Source organism: Vidua chalybeata, chromosome 12, assembly GCF_026979565.1.
Source record: "Vidua chalybeata isolate OUT-0048 chromosome 12, bVidCha1 merged haplotype, whole genome shotgun sequence".
Taxonomy (NCBI): Eukaryota; Metazoa; Chordata; class Aves; order Passeriformes; family Viduidae; genus Vidua; species Vidua chalybeata.
In genome coordinates this window covers 14,895,947-14,907,603 of record NC_071541.1, presented here as the reverse complement: position 1 = coordinate 14,907,603, position 11,657 = coordinate 14,895,947, and the positions used below count along the sequence as shown (strand labels likewise).

General features: G+C 45.4%; 1 protein-coding gene across 4 annotated transcripts in view; it reads right to left on the bottom strand.

Moving 5' to 3' along the window:
• Positions 1-6,294: 6,294 nt before the first annotated feature.
• The window catches only part of POC1A (POC1 centriolar protein A), a 53,835-nt gene continuing 48,472 nt past the window's right edge, over positions 6,295-11,657 (bottom strand). For all 4 annotated transcript variants that reach the window (XM_053953971.1, XM_053953968.1, XM_053953969.1 and 1 more), the window contains one exon: positions 6,295-6,579. In XM_053953971.1, the coding sequence (XP_053809946.1) occupies positions 6,481-6,579 (99 nt within the window). In that variant the 3' untranslated portion in view covers positions 6,295-6,480. The remainder of the gene's footprint in view (positions 6,580-11,657) is intronic.

Below are 11,657 nucleotides of genomic sequence, written 5' to 3'. Positions count from 1 at the left end.
CCACAACTGCAATGTCTCCAGAGCATTCTGAGCCTGCTCAACACCACCAACAGCTCCCCTCCAAGGCATCCTAAGAATTTTCAACATTCTCTGCAGCACAGAGTATGGACTACACCTCCCCTCTCCCACCTGGGCTGCCAAATTTAGAACACCAATCTCATGGCCCACCCTTATTTCTGGCCCTGCTTCACTGTGTGACCTGCAGGTAGGTACTCAGGCAAGAATTTCTGCTTCTGCCCCCAACACCTGGGCTGCTGTCAAGGCGTTTTTATGGACAATCCACCCCTTTGTGCTCAGGTGAGCTCCTCTTCTCTCCAGCAAAGGCTGATGGGAAAGACTGGCCAGCAGGCAGGTTTTCACTTTCTCCTCAGCACACCTTGCTCCAGACACTTTGTGGTAAGAGTTCCTTTTTAAGACCTATTGATTTCATAAATAATAGAGTAAAAGAAAGAAACACATCACACAAATACACAGGTCAATCTCTCCCTTAAGAAACAAACAGGAGCTACAAAGAAAAAATAGCCCAGCAGGCAAGCATTGATCTTTAAGCAGGAGATCAAGTGGCATTAGAGTTATTTGTTAATTAACTTAACAGCACATAGATAGAGTCAAACAGGTCACCTTGGGGATCTTGCTGCACAAACAGGCCTGCCTTTCTCACTCCAGGAGCACTCAGCAGTTTCTGCAATACCATAGCTACCTCTGTCTTGGTTCTACTGACTCATGTCCACAGGGGACAAGTGCCAAAAGCCAGAATCTTCATCCCTAACTCACGTAAAAAGCTCCTGGCCTAGGGAACCCAACATGCAATGAGAAGCTTTTCCAGCCACAGGCCTGCATCAGAAGACTCTGACACAGAAATCAACACCTACTGCTCCCAGGATGAAAAGAACAGCGTTTTCTGAAGTAACCACAGCCTAGAAGAACAAAAGGAAAAGGGTATTCCTAGGCTTTCACAGGATGAAAACCATCTCAGTTAACCCTGGTTAGCACAAGGCACCTGCTTCACCACACAGACCAAGTGTAACGGGACACAGGCAGAGCCTTTGCGGCTGTTACAGCATCTACACGAGGCAGAGTGGATTCACACAAGGGAACCAGCAATGCCCCCCTTGTCCCCTGCCCAGACCATGCCAGGAGGATCTCGTGGTGCCCAGCACACTCCAAGGTGCTCATTTCAGCTGAAGCAGGCAGAAGTGCTTCCTCCAGTTGAAAGACCTGCACACCAAAGCTCAGCTCTGGCTGTGAAAACGTGAGGAGGAAATCATTGCCAGGAGCAGCCACCCCAGAGGGAAGCGAGGCCATGCAGGAGCTCCATCCAGGCAGCTGCTTAGCTTAACCCTTTCAGTCTCCAGCTGCAAGAACAGCTACCACCAGTGGCACATGCTCCCCACAGCCACAAGCTCTTGCAGTAAGCAGGATTGGCCGCAGTAGCATTCCCCACCGGAAATTTGCAGAAAAATCCTTGTGCCACGCAGAGCACCACTGTATCCTCAGCTTGCCTAGTCTCTGGAAAGCAGCAGTGAGTTATTAGCTGCATGGAAGGTGCCTGCAGGGAGCAGAAACAGTGAGAAAGAACAGGGGTGACAGGTTTTTGGCACTGGGTCACGGCACTGATTCAAGCCTAGCATTTTTGTGACAACAGAATGGTGTGTTTCCAGCTGTATTGCATTATCAGGGAGGAAGGGCTGGAGTGAGTATAAAGAAATCTAAAGGTGGTCACTGGGGAAAGACTTCCTTGCAGATGGCAAATTCCTGGCCTTGAGCAGTGGTCACCTGGCCTGTCTCAGCTGCAGCTAAGCAGAAAATGACCCTCTGCCAGAACACATCCAGGTGTCCACGATGCTTACCCCCCACCAGAAACCACCCCACAGTACTCTCTCCTAACTTGCTGGTTTAACCATGTACCCTCACCTTTGCTCAGAATTGATACCTGGTAACTTCAAACTCCACCTGAGGTGACAGCCACCCGTTGTGCAGTGCAGCACAAAGGCTCTCAGCACACCTTTACCAGCAGCACCGGCTGCTGTGCTACAAGGAGACAGGGAGAAAGGAAGGGATGCCAGAGACCTGTGCCCTGCAAGCCCATCGCTCTTTTCACTGACACCCCACATTCAAATCTCTGACAAGCTCTTCTGTCATGGAACCTGTACCCCAACAGAGGAAGTAATTTATAGATATCTCCCCTGACAAGGAGAACAGGGGGACTGAAGAGTGATGTCTGCCTGCAGTGACAGCTCTGTTGCAGAGCTACAAATCCCAGCTTTCCCCGAGACACACATAAAACATCCTCCAGCACACTAAATCCAGGTCAAATACACAGAGGAGTATCAATAAGAGAATCTTCTTTCCCAGCTTATTTCCTTTCCAAAACTACAGGTGATCAGTCCTGCCACTTGAGAAGCACTTGCAAACCAACCGTTTCTAAAAGCAAGAGAAGAAACACAGCCCTGCTCTCACGTCAGAGTGAGAAACCTTTGTAAAACGATTCGCTTCCCTCCCCTCCTACTCACTCATGTTTCAAAAAACATTTCGTTCAAAAGCAGCTCTTTAAAGAGGTTATATAATAAGTGATTTGTACCACAAGGCTGGCTAGTTTTAGCCCAGCTACTTAGATCATAGTTGGATTTTATTTCCTGGTTAGCTGGCGGGACTCATGTCCAGGGACGAGCCTGTGGGCAGAGGATGCTCCTGGCCATTGCATTTCCTGGCCAGGAGAGTCAGTACCACAGTGCTCTGCTGTTTCTGCCTATTCAGTAATGAGCTCTGCTCTTGTATCTGTCCAACTCCAGCTCCCAGACAGGAAGGAAAGTGGGCAGTACTTGAAGATTCTTACTTTTTCACAGATCATGGTTATGTTTAACATGCTCCATACTCACAGCAGCCAAAAAGCCATTTGCAGCAGCACCGGGCTCCCCAGGGGCCAATCTCAGCACAAAGAACCCTTGCTGAAAGTTTAGTGAGGTCATATGTCTGGCAAATGTAATGGCAACAAATTAAACTACTTTTTTAAGAACTTGGCTTCCACCCTGCCTTGGTGATCCAAAACAAAATCCTTAACTCTTTGTAGCCTCCTCCTGCAGAGAGCTCACCACATGAGGTTTTCAAGGCAGGATTTGTCCTCGAGCAGTGCAGAGGCCATGTCAGCCCAAGGACAAGCCACAGGCTGCTCCTCACTTGGCTGCTCCACTGCTCCCCAAGTTAACAGCTTCACAAATGGGACACTGCAGCTGTGCCTACATTAAAAAAAAAAAGATCATAGTGTAAAAACAAAAGTGGGTTTAACTCACTCCAGAAGCTCCTCTCTCCTCAGCACTCAAAACCTGTCGTGCTTAGTGGTTAAAGCATGGAGCCTCAGGACAAGACAGGCACAAGGATTAAAATGTCAGTCATGTAGATTCCAAGCCTTGCCTGAAGCAATAGCCAGCCTTCAGAAAGTGCTGGTACATTTGAAGTCCTATTCCAGGTAAGAGGGGGAAATAAGTTGCTGAGATTTAGGACGAAGAAGGTAAATAATACTGTCAGAATCTTTTCAGATTGCCTTTCCTGCCTGAATCATAGAGGCTGCAAGATTCCCTCTCCTCCTGACTCCCCACTCCCATCCACCTGGGGTTACCGCTACAACAGCATGGAACAAGAAGGTAAGAAAAGCAATTTTCCCAAGCTGCTGCTTTTGATTGGGATAGAGTTATTTTTTTACCCAGTAGCTTCTATAGGGCTGTTCCACATTTGTGCTGGTAACAGAGTTGATAATTCAGAGATGCTTTAGTTGCTGCTGAACAGTGCTTACACAGAGCCAAGGCCTTTTCTGCTTCTCACCCCACCCCAAGAGAGGAGGCTGAGGGACAAGGAGTTGGGAGGGGACAACCAGGGATATTCCAACCATGTGGCATCATGCTCAACATATAAAGTTGGGGAAAGAGGGAGAAAAGGAGGGCATTCACAGTGCTGGCATTTGTCCCCCCAAGTCACCATTACATGTGATGGAGCCCTGCTGTCCTGGGGATGGCCTTTTTCACTACTTCATGGAAAGTAGTGAATGAATTCCACATTTTGCTTTACCTGATCAACTGTCTTTATCTCAACCCACAAGTTTTCTCACTTTTAATCTTCTGATTCTCTTTCCCATCTTACTTGGGGTGAGTGAGGGGCTAGGTGGGGATTAGCTGCCAACTGGGATTAAAACATAACACCCTACATCACACTTGTCCTTAGCACTTGAGCACTTAAACTGTTTTAGAAGCACAATTACATCTTTCAAATGGATTCACTCAGAACATCTGAAAAGCATCTGTATCAAATGTGCCCAAATGTGGACACCTCTGGAAACACCTGAAATGTGTAAATTGTACTGCCATCCTCTCTAAAATACTATATACAGCTGCTTCTGTGTCTCTAAGACATTAGAAACTACACATTAAAAGGATGCAAAGGTTATTTTTAAAGTAAATCACAGAATACTCTGAGTTGGAGGAACCCATAAGGATTATTGAATCCAACTCTTAAGTGAATGGCCCATACAGGGATCAAATCCACAATTCTGGCATTATTAGTACCACCCTCTGACCAACTGAGCTTAAAAACTGGCGTAGGAATGTTTCAGTTTTCCCCTTCACACCCCAATCCCAAAGGCCAGTCCACAACACTGAGGATCAAGGTGAAAGTTTAGCCTCTTGCAACTGATTTTTGTCATTGTTTCAGTGGCAGAAGATCAGGGCAGGAACAGCTGCTTTTCTAGCAGCAAATTTGCCACAGCATCTTTGAGTACCCTCCTCCCCACCCATCTGTATCACCACTCAAGCTCATTTCAATGAAAATGATGTCAGCCTCTCAGCAGAAAGCCACTGAAAGCTTAGAGCAAGAACACAGAAATCACCACTGAATTGATTCCATTAAGGGAAAGTAATGATTTATCAGACTCAGAGCCTGGAAACAGAAAACAAAGTCTGTGGCAGAGCAGAGAGAAACTCATCATCAACCAAGCATGGAAATGAGAAAGCTCTTAGCCTCCCACAAATGAAGGAGTGAAATATTGTGATCATGCCAGCAAGGGGTTCTTAGAGATGTACAAAGGACCAGGAGGGAAGGAACCAGAAGCTTCCTAGTGGCTGGCAGGAAAACACAACCAGCTCCCCTCATGTGGGATGAGGAACATTAACACCACCAAGGCACTGTCCCAGCCAACACAGCCTGCAACAAAAACAGGTGCAACACCAAAAACCATCTCAAAGCCAAAACCACATGGCCTGGCCTTAAAACCAGCTAACCCCGTGTGAAGTAAGGATGCCAGCCTGTCCTCAGGCAAGCATCCAGAGTGCCACAACACACGTGGAGATGGAGGCCCTGGAAGCTGTGCTAGGCTGGCAGGCGCTGGTGGCATGAGGTACCACCAAGGGCAGGGACTGAGGCAGCCTCCCTGTCTGCAGAGGTCAGACAGACCTCAGTGAGGAAGGTAACCCCGAGGTGCTCAAGTTCCTCCAGGAATGGGGGTCAAGAGTTTATTGCAAGAAAGGAGACCACCAGTATGTGTTAGCAGAAGAGGTGTTGCAGACAGGATGTCCCAGAAGTCCAAATTCTTGTGCAGCTACATACTGAACACCTGCTCAAGCCCAAAAAAAGCCAGGAGGAGTGATGAGGGGAGGAAGGTGCCAGTGATGAGCTACTCAATTGTGAAAACATCTGCAAAATGACCAAAAATTAAAGGAGTCTAGTATGAGAACAGGGGAGTTCCATGATGGAGAAAACATTCCACTGTTTAGTTCCCTTCCTGTCCCTTTGCCCTGCTTTTAATTTAAGAAGCAAAGATGAAGCAAAATCTCCTTGGAAATCACCCTGCATCTGACACGCTGGGGCCGCTGTTCCAGCCTCAATCATTTTTTCTATATTGCACATGGGAGCAGGTTGAATGTGTCAGATTTAATCACCTCTGCACAAATACCATCCAGGGTCTCAGCTGCTGTGTCAGATTTGCTGTGTGAGACTTGACTGAGACAAACCCTTCCAGGTGCCAGTTACACAGGACCTCACCTGCTTAATATGGTCCTAGACCAGAGGTGAAATACCACTGCCCCAAATATCCTGAGAGCACTTTGCTTCTCACCTTCAGGCAGCACACACCTCAGCAACAAGCCTAATACAGCCTGGGCCAGGCATCTGGCAACTCCAAGTTGCTTACACACTTTAACTTAGTAGGATCAGAGACAGGAGAGATGTGACCTTCCTGGTTAGTACTCAGTCCATATGCTGGCTGCTGTACTTCTGGAAAGCACAAGAGATCACAATTGTTATGCACACTTACGAATAAAATATTGCTTTTATTTTAGTGAAGTAACAAAGCTATTTACAGATACAGCAACTATACATTCCAATTGAAAAATAGATTGTGCTCAAAATTGTTAAAGCAAGTCACACACGGTCTGTTAGGAACACAAACAACCTCAAACCTCCCAATTCCTTCAGCTCCTGTCTGATCTCAGGAAATCAGTTCGTTTTGTTCTGAATGATTTTCTGCTGAGTCTCAAGACATTCCTTCAGCTTGTCCTCAGTGAGTGTCAGCCTCTGCTCCAGGATGGAAACTGTCTGCAAAACAAAGTAAAAGCTGCTGTTAAGCTACTGACAAAGACACACTGCACACTGTACTCTCAATAAAATGTGCCCAATAAAATGCTAAATTCACAGGAATATTTTGAGGTATTTCTAGGCTGGAATTCCAGTGTCAGCATTCCAACAGGGCACAGCCTCGCACGACTTCAGAGAGGAGCAATAGCAGACAGTGGGCACAAAGCCCTCCTGCAGACAACACCAAGCACCCGTTTCAGCACTGGTGCTTTCAGACTGGGCTCTGCATTTCCTTTCCTGGACAGGTTCATGAGGCACCAGACATGCTTCTGCTAACAAAACACAGATTTTAAACAATTTTGCTCAGTTATGGCTCTGATTTTATGTCCTTGCTTCCAATCATTTCCTCTCTTCCCTGAACACCATGGGTCTGCTGTAATTAAAACACTCAAAACTTGCTGGACAAGCACCATGACAGGCAAGAAAACCTTCCCAGCCTAACACAATGCAGCAGGAGATGGAGGGGAAAAACTCCAAGTGGCAATATCTGCCTCTACATAATACCTACATTTCTTTGTGTAATCCAGTTACCCTGCAAAGGATTGCTCTCCTCCTCGAGCTGAAGTCATCATGTACAGAATGCACAGGAAGAACATTTTAACCACGTGGCAATAAAAGCTTCTGCTGAAAACCTTTTATTGATCACTCCCAGATAATCAAGGGCCCCAGCTATGCACAACCACTTTCAGCTTCCAGAGACACCAGAATGGCTGATAATGGGTGGTGATGATTTAATGCTTTAATATCCATAAACTTATCAGCAACGATCAATAGCTTCACATTTTGAGCACTTTTACTGCATAAATAACATCCTCTGCTAAAAACAAAGGATGCTCAGAACCTTGGACTTTAATAAAGTAATTCAAATAAACTTGGACAACCGCTGTTTGTATAGCAGTTATACATAGAAAGCCTTTTAATAGCGCATTTCGTAAGCACATCTCTAAGTGCCTGACAAAAGCAAGCAGGTCTCATTATCCCCATTTTACAGCTGGGGAAACGAAAGCACAAAGAGAGGAAATAGCTTGGCTAAGGCCACTTGAGACTAAGAAAAGTCTGCTATAAAATGATTTGGGGAATGAGACAATTCATGGGGGAGAAGAGAAAACAGACATAGTAAAAACAACAGCAGGCATAAGGCAAAGCCATCTTGCAAGACTGCATCAAGAAGTCAGGAAGGGCTTGAGGTTGTCCAGTGCATCATAATGCACCTTTTCCTCCTCCCTAAACCCAATTCAGAGCTTATTTCTAATATATTTATTTCTGACCTGTGACAAGGCAGAAGAGCTCTGCTGCAGCTGTGGAAAGCTTCACCTGAAAGAATAAACCCTGCATTGCCCAAATATTCCATGGGCTACAGCACCAGCTACATTTAAGTTTTTTCTTCCTTTATTTCATCCCTTTGAGGCACAGGAACTGAAGTACACAGAGAACCAGAAGAAACATTGTGGAGCCAGCAGGTAACATCCCAGGTGCCCCAGAGCCAGCAGGAGCCCTCCCATCTATTCAAAGGAGAGAGAACTTAATCTTTTCCACATCCAGCCATGCCATTGCCTAGTGATTGTCTTGGAGACCAGGACAAAGCTACCAAGGGCAGAACACAGCAGGCCAAATGTCTACCAAGAGTTTACAGCAAAGATCTTATCCTTTAAGCAACCAGACAGAGAATGAAAACCAGTAGGGATCCTGGCTTTTCCATCTAAAAAATGAACTAGTAACTCAACACTCCAATAAAAAGAGAGAGAATGAAACATTGCATCAAATTTCCTTTAGAAAGATAATCAGCTGAACTAAAGGCCCAGTCACATTGCCCTGCCAGAAGCAATGCCCAGATCACTCGTGGTTCCTCTGTTCCGTGATTTATTGCCACCATGATCCTGTCAATAGGAGTTAAGAGCTGTTACACACGGCACCATGCGACACAAGTAAAGCAGATTTCACAAAGTGTTGAATTTGTGAGAAAGCTGAAAGGAAAATGTTTATTGGAATGGAAACTGCATGTAAGTATAAGCAGAAACTTGCAGTGAGTATTTTTTGGAAACTAAAAGTGGAAAAGCAGCAGTCAGAAATTAAATTCAGGAAGACCAAAGTAGGAATCAATGACTATAGTCCATTTAGACTTGAATGTACGAATATAAATAGACAGGGCATCTAATATCCTAGGAAGGTAAGGGAAAGCACAAATACTGCCCAGCTGCTGTAAGTGCTATATTGCAACTTGCAAAGAAAAGCTCCTTTATTAGCAGCTGAAAGTTTTACAATATTTCCATGCTGCTATTTATAAAGCACATCATTCTCAGGAGGCAAATGAAACTGCACCCATTCAACTCCTGCATGCTTTTGCTATGGCTTCTCAAAGATAACAAACCAGCAGTTAAGCCAAGGAGGAGAACTCTGTTAGCTAGATCCAGTGAGGATTCACCAGAGCCCAGTTTGCACTCTGTGGCAGGATCTGGGCTTCCTGGTGTGTCAGGAATACAGTACATGTCTCCATTACGCACCAGGGAGTAAATGCTGGATAATTTATTGAAGTCCTGGCTCAAATTGGCAGAAGGATATCAGCTTAGGCTTAAACAAGAAAAAAAGACCAAGCCATTTATCTTTTAAGGAGTATTTCTGGCATTACAGTAATATACTGAGCATTACTATGGGCACCAGAACAGAATACAGGAATTTTTCACAGAAAACTTAAATCACTTCTACCAACACTTCCAGCAACATTTGTCTTCATTTATCTTCACAGACTCAGCATTGAAAAAAAAACCACTCTTCTCTTTGTAAACATTAATGAGAAACTATGGAGAAATAAAAAGTTGCCTCCAATTTACTTAAAAATTCTGGGGAATATTCACTTCCATCCTCCCCCAGGACACCTGAACTGAGGCATCCAGTAGTCATGCTTGCTCACCTGATGAAAGCCCCTTATGCCATTCCTCCATGTTACTTTTACAACCCAAATAACAGTGATTCGGGATGCTGTTCCAAGATGCTCTCATTGGTATCTTTTCCTTAGCCCCTCTTAAACATGTTTGGTTAAGCAGCAGAGACAATTTAAAAGCCACTGCCCTTAGGGTTAAAGCTTTTGCAGCAGCCCTGGAGGGGCTTTTGAGGAGGACAGATAAGGGGAACCAGGTGCTAATTGAATACCAAAAGAAACCAGTTCCACCAGCATTGAAGGAAACCTGAACGGCAGAGTCCAGAGCAAGGGAGCAGAGGTCACCAGCAAGGCTCTGGAGCAGCGGTGGAGTCCCTGCCAGAAGAGATCCAGCCAGCCAGATGGCTGCTATGAGCTACAGCAGGACTTAGCCTGGAGCTGGGGGCAAGGTGGGCAAGGGCACAGAAGGGTGGAGTGGGACACTCTCTGCAAGGCCAAAGGTGCTGCACAGGGCCTTTCCAGTGTGCAGTCACAGTGGCTCTGAGTTAGCCATGGAATAGCACAGGGGTCAGAGAACTGCCTGACTGATCATCAGTAATCAGGGAACCCCCCCGAAAAGTATGGACACAGCAGTTCCTCAGATCAAGTGACAACAGCCTGGCTGAACCTACAAGGGATATGATCCTGCACAGTGACTGCACCACAGATGTGTTCTTGGCTCTGTGCAGAAAAATAGGACACTTACACTTCTATTCATGTTTCCTCATAGAAAATCCCTCTCTCCCACTGATCTCAAAGAAAGCAGAGTAGTTTGCTAGCTTCACTTAAAAAGATCCTCAAAAGTTTGCTCCACTGTTTTTTCTAAGCATATGCTAAAACATTTTGCAGAGCACTAACATATCAAACAGCTCAAAGAAAAAACATTACTTCTGCCTCTTCAGATTTTTCTTCTCTGACATGTTAATTTATGAAGATAGCATTTTCTTTTCAATTTATTAAAAAAAAAAAATCACCCACAATAAGCACACAATAAACGCAGAAGTTTGTAGTTTCTGCTCCCACACTTTCTCCACTCCCCTGTGTGGGTACAAGGAAGAACTTAGGGACTGATGGCTTCTAAGAGGTCCATTGAAGACTACAGATTGCCCATAGATTTACAGAATGAGACTTGTCACGTTTGACCTGGAGTTGCAGGTTAAAGAGCTCTGCTCTCTGTAACAAGCATGGCCAGTGCAGGTGTGTTCTCAAAGATGCCCTGCTGTAACTTCATGGGATTTTCCCTAAAATTAGCAATTTCAGAGCCCACTTGACTCCCAAACATGGCCAAGAAGTACAAGTGAACTGCATCATAAAAATGCTACCTTAGCATCCAAGGGGCAGCCAGGTAAATTAAGCTTGGGAGCCCTTTCTCTAAACTAATGCAATGAGTGAAACAAACTACCACAGGAAGGGTTTGCACTGGGGTAGCCCTACATACCTTTTACAGGAGGAAAAAAAAAACCTTAACTCCCACCACTAATCACAGTTTACAACTCCAAACTGCAGCTGCAAGACTGAAAGGCTTATGGGAGAATTTCTGCAGCGAGAGTTCAAGCACGAACCTGTCTGGCAAGAACAGCTTCTCCTCCTCCCATACCATGTTAGGTTTTGCCCCAACATACAGCCAGTGCCCCTCCACCTCAGCAGCTGCACTTGGACCCCCAGAGCAGATCCCTGCTCTTACCAAGAGAGCTGGGCTGCTCTCCTCATGTGCAAATCGTAATTTAACAGCTTTGAGATGGCACCCAAGCCAGCTACACACCTTCTGCACCTCTGAAGCATTCTCAGCAAGAGCTGGCAGTTCAGACTAAGTGAGGAGAGAAGTCTCATCTCACAGTAGAACGAGGCATGAAGCTTTCACAGAATTAACACTTTACATAGCAAACAAATGCCTGCGACTACCAGCCGTACGCCAGTAGTCAAAACCTTAACCTCAAAGTGGGCTTTGGTTTATAAAAAATGTGGTTTAAAATAAAATGTGGGGTATTTCTAACAGAAATGATAGTTCCTCATGTGCTCAGACTAAAACAAGATGTGCTACCCCAATTAAAATCAGGTCTGTAGCTCCTCACCATCTCAATGGCTTTGAAGGCAAACTCTAATGTGAATTCTCACAAGGTCTATT